We start from the raw sequence: 17,425 nt of genomic DNA, 5'->3' as shown, positions 1-17,425 counted from the left end.
AGGAAGCAAAGAAACTAATAGTTTTTTTGGAACAGCCATATAATTTCATTTTTGAAGGAGGATCTTGTGGTTCACTAGGTCGAAGGCTTTACGAAAGTCTATATACATTACACCTATAAGATTCCCTTTGTCCCGTTCATCATACCATCGGTTGGTGAGAGCAGTAAGGGCAGTTTGACAGGAGTGCATATTACGAAAACCAGACTGGTTATCAAGGAGTATGTTATGCGTATTTAAAAACTGGTAAAAAGTAGACTGAATATGTTTCTCTAAAAGTTTAGACAAAACTGGAAGAATGGAAATTGGTCGATAATTACGGACTGAACATTTCTCACCCTTTTTAAAGACAAGATTTATTTTAGCATGTTTGAATTGGTCAGGAAAAACATTCATTTCAATACACATGTTTAATAGCTTTGTTACTGAATCAGACACGGAATCTGCTGACATTCTCAGATATTTGGCTGAAATTCCATCTAGGCCCGTAGCTTTCTTACAGTCAAGATTTTTCAGGAATTTGTTAACAAAACTATATGAAATCTTTGGTATATCATAGAATGTATTTGAAGGGAGCTTTTGAGAAACAAAATTTTGAATTTTATAAAAATGGTGTGCAGGAGTTTCATCACTTGTTTCAGATATGTATTCTTTGACTATGTCAGTAAAATAACTATTAAAGGAATTTGCTATTTCTATAGGATCATCAATTTGTTTCTCATCTGCTAATATAAAGTCTGGTATACTATTACACTTGTTTGGAACAAGTTGTTTGAAATATTTCCAGTACTTGTTTGGTTCTTTTTTGCATGAATCAAGAACATTTTTGTAAAATTCATTTTTTGCTTTTTTTAACCAGGGCTGTTTCACGATTTCTCCATTTTTTTATACAGTTCACTATTTGAGAGATGTTTATGGTTATCTCTAGTTCTGATTGCTGTAGACAGGTCTTCATTCCACCAATCAGGAATAGTTTTGTATTCTACCCTTTTTTCTTTAAAAGGCACATTTTTATTTAGGATATTAAGGAAGGTTTTACTCCAGGATTCGATTGGCTCATTTATATCCTCAGTGGATTTCACTTCAGGGAGATCCCAGTGAGCAGAATCTAGGTCATTTTTGAAAACTGATTCATCAAAGTTTTTGGTGCATCGGTATCGAATGGTATTGATTCCAGATGATTTTTTGCCATCAGAATTCTTTATTGCATACACTGGGTAGTGATCACTAACACTAACTCGGCTAGTGTCACACACGGGGAATAAGTCAGGTATGTTTGTCCAAATATGGTCGATGCTACTGGAAGTGGTTTCTGTAGTTCTTGTTGAGACATTAACAATATTATAGAGTCCATAACTCTCCATGTCAGAACAAAGAGACTTATAAGAAGTACACATGTTGACAGAGTTTAAATTGAAGTCTCACAATACCACCATGGACACATTATCTGATGATAAAGCGTCAAGCGTAGCTTCCAGATGTTTCAGCCAAATTGAATTTGCATCGTGTGGTCTATAGATAGAGCACACAAGAAAGGGCTTAAAATTATTTTGGCGTATGTCAATCCAAGATAATTCAATAGTTTCATTGATGAGGTCATTCCGTTTTTTTTTTAATTTGATACTCTGGCTTATATAGAGAGCAACACCACCTCATCTCTTATGAAGTCTATCCTGCCGAATAAAGTGATATCCTGGAATTAAGAAAGATTCGGAAGGATGAGTATCATTAAGCCATGTTTCACAAAGGCTCACAATCTTTGGCTTACATTTAAGAATATGGTATTTAATTTCCTCAAAATGTTTAGGTAAACTCCTCACATTCCAGGAAACAAATGATATTCCCTTATTCTAGTATTCATCTGGTAGTAATTTGAAATGTGGATTATTCTTTTCTGTGTCAATATCTTGAATACACTGATCACATATCCAGGTATGGAGATCTGCAGAGTCTTCATTCAGTAGGTTGTGACCTTCAATGTTAAGGCATTGTGTAGTAATGTTTTATTTATTTTATGGGTTCACGAGGATGCCTTTTGGACTTACAAACGCTTCCGCGACGTTTCAGCGTTTGATGGAGAGATGCATGGGGGATCTCCACTTAGCCATCTGCTTGATATATCTGGACGATTTAATTGTTTTTTTTCACGGACTTATGATGAGCATCTGGTGCGATTAGGCAGGTTGTTTCAGAGACTCAGGGATAACGGTATGAAGCTTGCGCCCAAGAAGTGTCAGTTCTTTATGAACAGAGTTGCCTATGTCGGACATATCGTCACTCCGGAAGGTATTGAAGCGGATCCAAAAAAAATTGAAAAGGTGCGAGACTGGCCGACGCCGTCTAATGCTGAAGAATTACGCCAGTTTTTTAGGATTTGCCGATTGTTATAGGAAGTTCGTTAAGGATTTTTCAAAGATAGCTAAACCTTTGACTGACCTGTTACCCCCAACTAGAGCCAAGAAGGGAAAGCGGAAACCTGATGCGAATTGTGTTAAGTGGCTATGGACATCAGAACACGCCACGGCGTTCATCGGTCTGAAGGAAGCACTAAGTAACCCACCTGTGCCTGGTTGTGCTAACTACAGGCAGCCGTTTGAACTTCACATCGACGCAAGTACCCTAGGACTAGGAGCCGTATTATACCAGGAGCAGGATGGGAAAATGCGACCAATTTGCTATGCCAGTCGAGGATTGAGCAAGTCGGAGAAGAACTATCCGGCTCATAAATTAGAATTTTTGGCATTAAAATGGGCCATTACTAAGAAATTTCATAACCATCTATATAGACAGACATTCACTGTCTTGACAGACAACAATCCGTTGACCTACGTCTTGTCAAAGGCTAAACTCGACGCCACGGGACATAGATGGTTATCAACTCTGTCGGCTTACAATTTCAGCATTAAGTACCGACCAGGACGGAATAATGCTGACGCGGATGCTTTGTCGAGGCTTCCCGGATGTGATATTACGTCAGAGACTGTACAAACTGTCTGTAAAGCAGCAATCTCTTGTAACGGTTCCCTGGTAAAATGTTTGAGTCTGTCATCTGAGGTTCTGGATACACTGGACATGAGTGATGGAAACGGATTCCAAGCCATGACACCACATCAGTGGCGAACTCTTCAGGCGGAGGATGAGGTCATTGGAGAATGGTTACCCGTCATAAGGAGGAACTTGAAGCCTAACCACAGACAATCATCAGCTATTCCAGAAAACGCTACCCTTACCAGATGCTGGGATAGCTGTAAATTGAAGCGTGGGGTGTTGTACCGCCGTATATCGGATGGTGAGACTGAAGTAGATCAGTTGGTACTTCCGGTTAGCATGCGGGAGAAGGTGTTGACGTCATTACACAATGATATTGGCAATCCTGGCCGAGTAAGGACGTTATCTTTGTTGGGGGATGGATTCTTTTGGCCGGGAATGACAAAAGACGTCGAGATGTGGTTGAAGGAATGCAGAAGATGTCTGCTTAGGAAATCGTCGACTAACATAAGAACACCTTTAATTAACATTGTCACTACCCAACCAATGGATTTGGTATGTATGGATTTTCTTAAGCTGGAAACATCCAAGGCAGGAATCCAAGATGTTTTAGTGATCACCGACCATTTTACTCGGTATGCCAAAGCCATTCCTACTCGAAATCAGTCAGCTAAGGCGACAGCAGAGGCATTGCAAGGGTTCATAGAGCATTATGGAATTCCTCGAAGATTACATTCCGACCAAGGGGCTAACTTTGAAGGGAAAGTTATATCAAGTTTGTGTAACACATTGAAAATCGCTAAGTCGAGAACAACACCTTATCATCCTAGCGGAAATGAAATGTGTGAGCGTTTCAACAGAACCCTTATCGACATGTTAGGCACTCTGGAATCGCACCAGAAGAAAGACTGGAAGAGTTTTGTAGGTTCGCTAACATATGCGTACAACTGTACGAGCCATAAGACGACGAGGTATTCGCCATTCCAATTAATGTTTGGGCGACAGCCACGGTTACTCGTTGATCTGCTGTGCGGATTTACTGAAGAAACTCCTTCATCTAGTATGCCAGGTTTCGTCAAGAACATGAGGGATATGATGATTCACTCGTTCAAGTTAGCAAGTGGCAAGGCTCGGGAGTCACAGAAGCGCCAGAAGACGGACTACGATCTGCGCAGTAGAGAAGCAGTTCTGGAACTTGGTGACCGAGTTTTGGTTAAAGTCTTCGCTTTTGAAGGACGTCATAAGCTAGCTGATCGTTGAGAGCCTGGGGTGTATGTTGTGAAAAGTCAGCCCAACAGCGAGATACCCGTATATACCATACTTAGAGAGGACGGAGAGGGAAAAAGTAAAACCCTTCATCGAAATAATCTTCTTCCCGTTGGGACTATACCATTGGAAGTGGATACAGTAACTATATCACGGCCGCCCCGACCGGTGCAACGCGTCAGGAGGTCGAGGGTGGAATGTGGACCACGTCATCAGGAGTCTGTGACCGAGCCTTTTGAATCGCCACATGTAAGTGACAGCGATGACAGCTCAGAAGAGGAATTTGTGGGAATGGACGTCCCTACCGACGTTCATCGGCCATCCACATTGGATAAGGTGCAGTTGACTGGGGATATAGCACCTGAGCCTGGGCCTCAGACTGACTTCGATGATGTGGAGACGTCGGAATCTGAACCGGAAGATGAACCTGCAGCTGCAGAGCAGGGGAATGTTTCTTTGCCTATTCCGGTGATTCCAGCACCAAGGAGGTCAACGAGAGACAGACGACCGCCGAATTGGATGAAGTCAGGCGAGTTCGTATGTTCGCAGCAACCTGTTGGAGCAGATACGGAGTGGAGGGCGAAAGCTATGTTCTTGGTGAACGTAACCTCGTCAGCGTCCTTTGGAGCCATGCCAGTATCAGCTCAGCGGGCGCTGTTCAGTATTTTAATCGGTTAATTTTATGTGTTTTTTGTGTTGTTGCAACGTTGTTACATTGAAACTCCTCTCTTGATGTGATTGTTGTGTTACTGTGACCCTTTGGAAGATGTGGACATCTTTCATTTGAGCGGGAGAGTACTAAGTGAAATTGGGAAATTGATAACTGCAATTTTCTTTTCACGGTTTTAGATTTCATATTGAAAGTTGTATCTTATTTGATTGTAATTTGTTTAATATCTGCCCTAGTTACACAGATGAGGGCATCTTCCATCTAAGGAGGGGAGAATGTAGTAATGTTATTTTGACATATTATTTTAATATATGTGCTATATACATTTGTTATTGTTTTAATATTATCGTTAGGCGTTCGCGTGTCAGAACCGGAAGTCAGCCTTTCGTATTATTCGGTACGTGGCGCATTGCGACATGGATTTTAGCGCGCGCGCGAGCATGGCACATGAAAGTGAGAGTGGAGCGCGAGATGGGTGTGACGTTTGTATTTGTAAACCAGTTTAAGTATATTATTAGTATATTTACGGGGGATATTGGGTGATCTAGGAGCGCACTGGTCATTTTGGGCAGAGCGGCCGATGCGGCAACATCAATAAGTTACCTAGAATCATTATTGCTATTTGTGGGACACTAGCTGTAGGAGTAATGTAAGTACCCGATACTTAGTATGTTACTATAAGTATAATTTAATATAGTATCTATTTAATAATATATTTAATTTACGTAATAGTTTTGTTTCAAGTAAAAGTAAATGTTTTCGGAATCGAGTAAATTCAAATATTGGGTGTGGTCAATTTACATTTTGTAATACGCGTATAGGTCCATAGTTTTAAAGAAGAAGGCTTTGATGTTTATCGTACTTTCCTTATATATAGTGTAAACTTCGAGTCAGAATTGGAGCTCGGCGGACTTCGTCCGGAAAGAAAACCTTCTTCACATTGAAGAGGTGGGTATTTTATACGTGTGTATTAATGTCTAATATTATATATTCGTTAATATATAATTATTCAGCTGTAATTTCTGTATAATTTATAGGAATGTAGTTAATAGTGTAATTGTTAAATTAGTTTTTTTATACTGTAACTGGCTACGGTCAGGGTGACATTAATTGATTGTGTGATATTCTTAGTGTCTAATTCGTACTAATATATGTTGTATCTGTTGCAGGTTTTTTTATATTACTATCTGTGAAAATAAAAGCTTAAGCGAACCCTCGGAGTTGTGGTTTTGGTATGCGAAGAAGCACGACTACTACAATTGTTTATGCCAAGACTGTAGACACCCAACACAATAGACTTCCACACTGTCAAACTGTGCATTAAAGTCACAATAGGTACAGGCCAGGTGTGTAGGGCTAATCCCTTCATTAGAGGGGGTATTGTCACCTGTAGGTCCAGGGTTGAGTTCAATATCACTGGACAATAGCAACACTAGGACAAGTGCATACTGATCTGTTTTCACCTTGCTATTTGTTGATATCAAATAGATTAATTTCCTAAATCATCAGATTACAGTGAACGACTTGTAAAACGATAACGAGCCATATTGCGAGATATTTCAAAGCATGGATATTTGTACATATGAAAAGATTTCATCTTTTTTGTCTACTTTCAAATGAAAGTCAATGGTCACGGTACATAGTTACGGACAAGGTTGAAGTTGGTAACAGACAAACAGACAGTACAAAAACAATATGCCCTCGATCTATTCGATCCCGACCAACAAAGTTTATTATTTCGTTTCTTATGAAACCTCTTTATCCATAAGATTCTGAAGCTTGACGTGTTTAATTTTAGTTAAAGTACGGACTTTGATATACCAGTGGTGTAGCGATATCGTATACGCATAAGCTCGAAACAGCGATTATTGTTAACAAAAATTATTACTGCATGTCCTCATTTTTGTTGAATAGAACCAGTGACATATATAACACGTGATATATACGTCCCTGATGGAACGTGATGTAAATAGAAAAGATTTCTGATCAACTAAAATACGACAGCTTTAGGGGGGCTTCGTCCCACAGATCCCCCATCAAGCCCCTGGACCATCTCTTGAAACTCCTAAAAAACACTTGCTACGCCACTGTATAGATTTTTGGTTTATATCCGCAATTTATTCACCGCCATCCGTCCCATCAATTTACACTGCCAGTACACTTCCTGTCAGATTTTGATGAACTTGTCAGCATTTACCAGCATTAGAGAGGTAATGACATATATGTCAATCGTTTTACGTAACTAAATAGCATATGTTTTTACCTGTGTTTTGTAGACTGGACTGTCATTTTACAGGTTTGTAGAAAAAGAGACATCATACCAAGTGAAACAAAGTAGGCGTCTGCGTCCGGGTGTTCTGGCCTTCCCTTCCTATATCGCATTCTTCCGCGGATCACGTCACCAGAACACTACTGGTTGCGTAAAGATCGGTCAGAATTTTGGAACCTTTTTGCGATGATGGTTTGAGACATGTTTATTGTAATAATGAATATTTTGCTAAATTGTCAGAGTTGATAATTTTTTTTTTAAACTTAAATTTTTTTGTTGTTATATGCATGCACATTGGACTAAGTGTGTTCCTATCGAAGAGTGACGAAAAAATTATCCACGTTTATTTAGCATCGCATTGTTGTTTGTATGTTGGGTTGATCGCCCTGTGAACAACCAGGGTCATTATAAGACGATATATCCTTGTTGCAGCTGGTGGCTACCACAGCAATGAGGTAATATGTCTTGCCCAAGGACATCAACACATACTGGTAGTTTCCCGAGAAACACAAACGGGCAAGGGTAGTAAGAGCTGAACTACATACAATGAATGTACCTCATTATCAGATCTCATCACCTGAGGCATATGCTCTTACCGATTAAGCTATCACAGGTCCTAGACATTATTGTAAATTCATCCTATTTGTCTTTTATCTGACGAAACTAACAAGAGCAAGTGAAGTCTAAATCAACCATTCAGTTAAAATATTAAAAAGGATTATTTTTAGTGTTAAAACAAGGTTCTTTGGAATCCTGAAAGTGGATTCCAAAGAACTTTGGAAAAAAGATAACCACCCAAGTGTTCTATCCTATATATAAAATCAGGTCAGTATCAACAATAGTGTAGAGTTTGAAATTTGTAAAAAAATTTAAGGACAGTCTATGCTAAGATAAAATTTGCAGTTATATTAGTAAAATTCTGAAGAAAGAAATGAAGAAAATACACCAGTTGAGTACTAAAAAATATCTGCCTCAAATAGAAAAGTTTTGATAATGATTAAATTCTAATAGTGAAAGCTCTTCAACCAACTGTAATATGTACTGTAGATAAATATATTAAATGGATTTCAACTGAATGTAGACATTGATTGACAATGGAATGGAATGTAAATTTGTTTTATATTGTATTTAACCTTGCTTTTGTTTATTTCAGATGTTATGAATTGGTATAAGATAAGGGAATGAGGAAAAATATGAGTCCAGAAATAGTGCACTCTTATGCACATTTCATTCAATCAATAATTCAAACTGGAGATAACAAGTTAAAAGTTTTGAAGGAGAATTTGTCTTCTGAAGATCTGACAGGTGATTCATGCACCAAAGTTCTGCATCATCTGATAAATGAAAAAGCAGCATTGTATGTTGCTTGTGAGGAAGGCGATTTAGACATTATCAGGTATCTTGTATCTGAATGTGAAGTTAACATTGAACAAAGAGGAAGCTATACACATAAACATTTTCGTGATCATGTACCACCGCTGTGGAGCTGTACGGAACGTAATTCCATTGAGGTATTGCGCTTGTTAATCAGTCTTGGAGCAGATATTAACTGTACATCAAGCACAAACGGAACAGCTCTTCTTGTGGGCTGTCTTCACAACAGTGAGGAATGTGTAAATGAATTAATCAAGGCTGGAGCAGATGTCAATATTCCAAACATATATGGAGCCACACCACTATTAAATGCAGCTAGCAAAGGTTCTTTAGATTTGTGTGAATTTTTGATAAATAATGGTGCTGATGTTAGAGGCAGAGATTGTAATGGTAGAACAGCTCTGCATAGAGCAGTGGAGGAAAACAGACTGGATGTTGTGAAATTGCTGATAGAAAAAGGCTGTGATTACATGTTACAGAATGATACTGGAGAGAGTTCTTTCAGACTTGCTGCTCTGAAAGGAAATGACACCATTGTGGAATATATAGCTCAAAATGTTTCTCATGATGCAGTAGAGATTATCGAGATGTATGAACTTTTAGGAGCATTTCATGCTGAAAAAGATGATTATGTGAAGGCGACTATAACTTGGATGTCTGCATTAGGAATGAGAGATCTCAACGGTGAAAATCCAATACAAAAGAAAATCTGTGATACATTGGATAAATGTACGGCTCATAGAGAGGTATCTAGCAATGATGGAATCAAAAGACTTACAAGTAAGGAAGATTTTATGATGCAAAGTTTACTGGTGCGTGAACGTATACTGGGATCATCACATTCTGAAACCATCTGGTCTTTAGACTACTGTGGTGCAGTGTATGCTGACATGAACAACTACGGATGTTGTATACAACTCTGGAAGTGTGCTTACAGACGTCTAGTTGATAAGAGAAATCATTACAGTGAAGATTGTTCCTTCCGGATCCAAGCCATTATGAAAGTATTTGTGGACATTGGCCAAGAAAATACAAAGGTGAATGTAGTTTAGAGGATGAGATATTGTGATAATGAAATTATAGTATCATATAATTTTAAAAGGTATCTCAAACTGATTTTTTTTCTCGTTTGGCAATAACCCCATGACACATATTTACTAAGTCTACCAACAATTATTGCATTTTCAGTAAACATTCCTTACATTGTCATATACATATATACCTATAGAGAGCTCTTCATGGATTCCAGCATTTGATATATGAAACCAATAGTAGTGTAGGTCTAGATCAATTTAGCTGGCTTTGAGTGTGCTTGACATATAACAGGTGTATGTTAGCCTACAGCAGACCCCTAGTGCTTCAACATACTTTTAACGCAGTGCTAAACAATTATCATTATCTATTGAAATATTGTTTTAATGCTAACATTCATTTACAATGTTGAGAATATTAGAAAGGAAAGTGGGTGTCATGTTACATGTCATAAAAGTTTTGCCACCATGCTCAGATCCACTGCAAGTTATTTCAATGAATCATACACAAAATAAAAGCTTCTGCTAGAATAAAAAGCTGGACAGTCTTAACTACTGCAATCCCAGTTCTATTATGCTTTTTGATACAGGTACTTTATTTGAAATACGTGCAAATGTATGTATTAGACATGTACAACACTTTAGCCAGCCATGATCAGATGATGGACAATCTGATTTGTCATTCATCTGTGACCTGTTGTCCATCCTCAAACACTTCTTAAGCTTTTTTAGCAACATTTCTAGATACGTACTGGATGGATCATTCTGTAATTTCATATTTTATGTAGGTCCTTGGTTTTGTATTGTCTATTTTTTGGACAGATTAGAAAATTAGAATGGCCTAGAGGTGGTCACCTTGGATTTTGACAGTCATAGTTAATCATAGCTTTTTCTTGAGAAGCACAGAATGGATCTTTTTAAATTCATTTGGTTCGCTTTGTAGGTTGCCATTAGTCCCAATAACTAGTGATGTATTGTCCATTTTGAAACTGATCAGAAAAACAAAATGGTGACTGGTGGCCATCTTGGATTTTAACAGTTACCCAGTAATAGTTTGTTATTACTATTTCTTAAGATACTAGTCATAATTTGAAAAAAATTAAAAATACAAAAAGAAAAGTACTTGAGCACAAGACAACTTTGTCTATGTATATAGGTTTTCCTTTATACCTTATTGCCCAAGTTCAGTGTTCAGTGCAAGAAAGATGATAGAAGAGGAAAGAAGGGCAAAGATCAAACTAATAAAGTTGAAATAAAGATCATACCATGGTGGATGTAAAGATTATTAAATTTTTGTAACATCTAATATGAATAGTGATTAAAATTTCAACAACAAAACTTTTATGTTTCTTTTTAAACAACTCCACTTTTTCACACAAACACACATTTTAATCTGAAGCAAGAATAAATATGCACGTCCTTTCTTTACAGCTTTGACTCCTGAGGTTAATATGGGATAAATACAGTTTCAGACTGGACTCTTTGTAGCTGTTGTCCAGACTATCAGAATGTTTGTTTCTAATCACTCACAAAATTATATTTACTTTTACTTTAAATTTCTTGCAGTACAGTGACTTGTCACCACTCTGCATCAGAAAAGAATTAAAAACTAGAATATTCAGAACTTGGAACCGTTTACAATCTAATTTCGCTTTGAATTGTTTACTGGGGTCAGAGATGTTTTCAGAACTACATATATGTAATTCAATTCTTGGCAGAAGTTAAAAAAGAAACAAGGAACTGAAATTTATTGTAATTTATCTAAATTTCAAACATGCTTGGACTTGTAGTACAACAGAGGAAAAGTTACCTGCATGTATCATGAATTGAGGATAAGAAAATGAAAATATCAATATATGGATTTTTTTTTTTTTCAGTTTCCATCCGAGGATTTGCTAGATATCTTTGAAATACTTATATGCAGTATGCAGTGTGGCAGCAGAATCTTCAGAATACGACCGAGAGAAGAGCTGGCAGCAAAACAGATATCCATTCTAATGAAAATGGCTCTGCAACTTATGAATCTTCTTCTATCAAAAAATCTTTGTGATTCTGAAATGGAACGACTGACACATTTAGCAGAGTGTGCCATGAAAACAGGCATCATAGATGATGATGGCAAGACACTTTTACACTTGTCCATGGAAGAGAAAACTTCCACTACAAATGAATACACATATACCATGTTCCCATCGTTTCAAGTGTTGAAACTTCTGGTAGATGTTGGTGCCAATCCAAATATTATGGACAACTATCACAATACAGTCCTCCATTACTGTGCAAAACCAGAGAGTCACAAAGCAGCCAGGTATCTACTAGATAATAATGCACATGCAGATGCAAGAAACTGTGATGGGAAGAGTGCTATAGAGGAACTTCTATCTTCCGGATACCGTGTTTGTCTAATGGATTACTGCACACTTAAGTGTCTTGCTGCAACTGCCGTGACTCAGAACAAAATTACCTGTTGGGAATGTCTGCCCAAGACACTCCATGGCTTTATTCAAATTCATGGACTGGCTTAAATGCGGATGCTTTTTATTCAAAGAATGCCCTTCCAGAACACATATAATCCTCATATCCATATTGTGAAAGTCAGCTTGATTTTAAGAGTTTAGAATCAATCTATTATTTTGTAAACAGACTGAAGAAGTTGGACTGAAGCTACATGTATTTTGAGTAACATTTCTATATGTATTAACATTATTTTATGTGTTATATAGAGACTGCATTGTGATGAAGTCATTTCTGTATTTATTCAGTTTTTTTATTATATACTTTGTACTGTTATAACTGTACATTTTATAACACCTAGCAGAGCTGTGATTAACTGAAAATTCCAGTTTTTATTTCATGGTATGGAGATATGGAGTGAGAGTATCACTAAGGAACTGAAATTATGTGATAAATAGAATCTTGCATTTGTTTCCAGCATTGAATCTAAAACATTGTCATTCAATCTACATCACTGAGATAAAATTAAAAATTTGAAGACTGGTTTTGGAATTTTTTAATTAACTTGAAACTTGCAAGGTCCTCAAGATAAACTCTTGACATTTTCAATAAATTGATCAAGAATTTGTATACAGTACATGTTAAAATTTGAAGCAGCACTAAATATTCGGTGGATTTCACATTCTATTGAACCATGACATTATTTTCAGGAAAAAAATAGGGAATGCCAACATCTGAAACATAATATGAATGTTATTCCATCTTCACTCACTTTGTGATTATGGTAGTTTTCAAACAGATGGATGATGCCCTTCTTATTAAACCAAACACTGTGATATGTTTTTCAAGTATAAAGGTTAAATGTTGAATTTTATTTTTTATGCCACAATAAATATAACTACTAATAAAAGGTGCTGTTGTTTGCTTTATGAGATATTGGAAATACTTTTCTTTTATGGAGCTCTATATAAAAAACCAATTTATGGAAAATGACCAGAAGAGATTTTGACATCATAAATTGGAAAGAATGCTTGGAATGTTTTGTTCTTTTATGCAATGCAGAAAGTGGAAGATTCCAACTTACTTCTGAGAAATATAGCCATAACTGTCAGATTCCAAGATGGCTACCTTGCCGCCATTTTTGTTTATATTGGCCTAAAAAAGGATAATGTAAAAGTAGGAGGCAAAGGGAAACGGATAAATTGACAGCAAATCATTCTGGATTTCTCAAGAAATAATGATAATTGTTAAAATATCAACCGCCTGCTAGCCCTTTTTGTTTTTCCTGCACTGCTAGGGATCAAGGGTAACCGACATAAGAGATTTTAGAATATGATTCATTCAATATTTATAAAGTACATCGACAGCAAAGTATTCAGCACCATAAAAAATCAAGACAGTCGCCTGTCGGACATTTTGTTTTTCCTATCTGCCCAAAAATGAAAAAAAAACAATTTGAGATCATGGGCAACCTTTGTAGGAAATTTGAAACTAAGATCGATCCAGTAATGCGCAAGTAAAAGATAACAAAGTATTACTATCCGTGAGTATTCTGTGGCCATTTTGTTTTTCCAAACTGTCCAAAAATAAACCTTGCACAACAAGGGATCTAGACCTAGAGGATCCTACATATGAAGTTTGAGAATTACCCATTCAATACTTTTTTTCAGATAAGGCGATAACAAACTCAATCGTCGCTTGCATACTGTTTTATATATACATTCGGAATTCATCGACTTCAGACCGACATAAAAAGTCTTTAACACGTTAGAATAATTCGGTTTAGACTTGGAACAATGAAACACGCGCAGCTTGTAATTGATTTGACCATTTTTTTTTCAAAGAGTGTTTAGATAAAATGGAATCGATACGGACCACGGGGACTTGGCACAAATCATTCAATTGTAGTGGCTAATACGTATACAATTATGGACCCTGGGGTTGGAACTCGTGTCAAGTACCCGTGGTACGAGTTGCATAAGTATTTCAGCGAAGTGTTACTGCACTGGATTTATGCCAACATCGTCTTGACAAATAGACGAGAGGCCATGTGGATCGAACTTCAATCAAGTTATATTCTATGGCCAAAATGTAGAAGTTACGGATTTTTTTTATAAAAGGTAGTGGGGACAACACATGACGTAGATAGAAATACAGTCTGCTGTATATAAACGTATTTCACGAAGATAAAAATTGTTTCATTGCTTTTGTAAAATTAAAAGAAAAAGGTTTAGTGATAGGCCTACTATATATTTTCTGAAGTGAAAAGACGTACGTAGCCCCATTCTAATCTCTAAAAGGGACCAGCACACTTTACCAAAAGCATTGCACCTGGTACTGCACTTTTATATTAGTTCTTAAGTCTTTAAAACTCTACATGATTTTTACAATCCCTAGTCATTGTATATCGAGATAAAGTTACCATTTCACTTGCGTTAATTTTCAACCCACCTTACTATTTTCTCATCATTTGAAAGAGACGTCCAGTAATGAATCTCTGGGTCGACATAAGCATTGTTATGCTCATGTTTGCATGAAGTGTATGAGAACCTTCTAGAAATCATTTAGACTAGAAGGGGAGTTAATGAGGAGGTGTCTTTGGATAGTGAAACGAGTATAACGGAGGAAAAAGTGAGTACAGTCTTCTACAGAATGAACTCAGACAAAGAGGACTTCTAACTAGGTGGGACATAAATAAATCTGAACTAAGATAACTAGTAGAGTCTCTTAATTGACAGAATCATATTTACCTTTCTGTTTCCACAATGTTTTAAAATATCAGTGCACTAATGATGCACAACAGTAACTGTTTGTGATGAAAATACTTTTCTTTTTCATAGCACTTATAGATGTCATTTTTGGAAGCAGACAAGACAGGTTACTTCATTAAGCCTATGATTTTTGAGGGAAAAACATAAAAATATGCTGTATTGCAGGGTTCTTGATAAAGGTGCATAAAAATTCTATTGTGTAGAAGGGAGTTATGATCAGTATCATTATTGAGTCAATGTTGGATAAAATCTATTGTGTAGAAGGGAGTTATGATCAGTATCATTATTGAGTCAATGTTGGATAAAATCTATTGTGTAGAAGGGAGTTATGATCAGTATCATTATTGAGTCAATGTTGGATTAACTTAATTACATTCGGAGGACATCCATTGTTTATTTACTTTAAAAGGATATTTTGAAATGTCTTCGTTTTACTAGTGGACCCGTAGGCCAGACTCGTTATGTAAGATAGCGTGATTTGTGTCCTGCCTCGAACCAGTCTTGTGTAGTGCCTTTGTTTTGATTGACTCCAACATGTTCTATTCCCTTTCTGTACAGTTTTCCTATACTACACCAGCATTTTCTAAAACAAGACGAAAGGATGTAGTACAGTGTATATATAAACTCAGTTGACTTTCTGTCAGTTTGATATTTTAACATTCTGCATAATTTATTTGTTTGTTAAGACCAACAAGCAAATTCATGGAATTTAAATCCCCTGCTTTCCAAACATATTGTAAGTAAATATTTTAGAGGTTAGGAGTAAACATGTAATAATGCTATATAAAATGATATAGTTTAATGATAAACTGATAATATCTGTGGGACTTCAAGTTACATCTAAATCAGGGGCGTAGCTAGCCTAGCAGAAATGTGCAAGACCAGGCGAGGGGTCTGAATTTTATGATTTCAAAGATGTTTTGAATCGTTCTTTGAAACTTTTTTTTATATTTATTTAACAATAAACTTCAACTCCTGATATTTATTTTCAACCTTAGTTTTGTAATTTTGTCCGACATACTCTATGCATGGATTTCTTTATGTGAAAGAAATGAAAAGATACCTTATTAGTATGCATAGATGTTAACAGATGATGCTGACTGCTGAACGCAGTCTTTTGTGCCCTAATATGAATCTGCTGACCAAGTTTCATCTAAATCGGATTATATTTAGGGAAGTTAGAGCACGGGAATGAACTGACTAATGAAATCAAAGGATACCTCGTTAGTATGCATAATTATTAACAGATGACACTGCTAGTCAAACTCAGTCTTAATGACACAAAGATACATCTGCTGACCAAGTTTAACCCAAATTAGGTGATATTTGGGTAAGTTAGAACACGGAAACGAGAGTGTGATAGACAGACAGACGGACGGATGGACGAACCCAAATTTACATCCCCCGTTTCAGTGAAAGCGGGGGATAAATAGCAAGACTTAAAATTAAACCACGATGTTTATAGCTACTAGCATTTTGAATGGCTAAGTTGTTAAAATACAAGCCAGGATGCAACATCTTGGAATCAATCCGACTAGCAAAAGGTCATGATTAAGTCTTTTCTGTATTACAAATAATAAATCTACTAGGCCAATTACATGTTTTCTGGTGTCATCGTTTAGTATATCGGCCGCAACTTTTCTGTTTCCCTCAATTAGATCATAAAAAGATGAAACGTCAGCAAATAACTTCATATTTAGAGTGGAAATTATCAAGTATTGATAATATATAGTATAATAATAAAAAAGCTATGGGCCTAGAACTGAACCTTGATGTACCCATGCCTATAATATTTTCCCGTTGGATTCGTATATATCTATGACCACTCTCTACCTCCGATCAGATGGTTAAGGTGACAACCACTTTAACACGAGATAGGCAAGATGAAAGCCACATGTCATTACTGATGTCATATGTTTTCAATTTATAGACTAGACCACCATGCCAAAAACCTATCAAATGCATTACGTTGTTCAAATGCTTAACAAATCTATCATAGATAATCAAGAGTTGATTGACAGTGATTGTTTTGGTAGGAAATCTTATTGATTTCAGTAGATATATTATGATTTGTGAGATAGTTGAACATGCATTTAAAAACAATTAAAAAACAAATCTGGGGATTGTAATAAATATTGACTTATTGACAGGTCACTTTTCCATCCTTTTCCTTTATATACAGGTGTTACAAGGGCCTCATCTTTATCTATTTTTGATTAGAATTGCTGTAAGTGTTTCTTAGAAAGGAAATCCCCTCATATCTGTCACTATTTATATGGTACTGTTCCATTGTTTGAAATACGTATCGTGGACTTTAGTAAGAAAATGAGTGAAAAAAATAGGTTTAATGATAACGTTGGAATGGTGTGTATCGTAGAGAGCAGCATCTTAGTTTAAAGTACATCAGGTCAAAAGTGAGTCAATGCTGGACCGAGGTAAACAATCCCGTGAGTGATAGGTAGTGATGCACGTACGATAACGGGCGGGTGTGCACCCCAGTGTTGGAGCACCGTGGCAGAATATCGCCGGTATGATTGATCAAGACAGATAAATTCTCTCTCTTGTCTGTCTCGCGCTGTCGAACATATATGTATAAACAAGATAA

The 17,425-nt window shown here is 36.7% G+C and overlaps 1 protein-coding gene and 1 pseudogene across 1 annotated transcript; both read left to right on the top strand.

Moving 5' to 3' along the window:
- The first annotated feature begins 3,975 nt into the window (after positions 1-3,975).
- On the top strand, positions 3,976-4,929 carry LOC132552387 (uncharacterized; annotated as a pseudogene).
- A 2,163-nt stretch (positions 4,930-7,092) lies between these two features.
- LOC132552367 (protein fem-1 homolog CG6966-like) lies at positions 7,093-12,959 on the top strand. Its single transcript, XM_060216530.1, has 3 exons — positions 7,093-7,131; positions 8,344-9,601; positions 11,473-12,959. Exons 2-3 carry the CDS (start codon positions 8,372-8,374, stop codon positions 12,118-12,120), a joined length of 1,878 nt encoding a protein of 625 aa, XP_060072513.1. The 5' UTR covers positions 7,093-7,131; positions 8,344-8,371; the 3' UTR covers positions 12,121-12,959.
- The last annotated feature ends 4,466 nt before the right edge of the window (positions 12,960-17,425 follow it).

Source organism: Ylistrum balloti, unplaced genomic scaffold (assembly GCF_031769215.1).
Source record: "Ylistrum balloti isolate Yb309-2 unplaced genomic scaffold, AGI_CSIRO_Ybal_v1 Utg370246, whole genome shotgun sequence".
Classification (NCBI taxonomy): Eukaryota; Metazoa; Mollusca; class Bivalvia; order Pectinida; family Pectinidae; genus Ylistrum; species Ylistrum balloti.
Note: the sequence above shows the minus strand (reverse complement) of the source record. Positions and strands in the feature narration are given on the sequence as shown.

Coding starts and splice junctions, on each gene's coding strand:
- LOC132552367 (XM_060216530.1), top strand. CDS start 8,372: ATGAGGAAAAATATGAGTCCAGAAATAGTGCACTCTTATGCACATTTC. Junction 9,602..11,472: donor TTGGCCAAGAAAATACAAAG/GTGAATGTAGTT, acceptor TTTTTTTTTCAG/TTTCCATCCGAGGATTTGCT.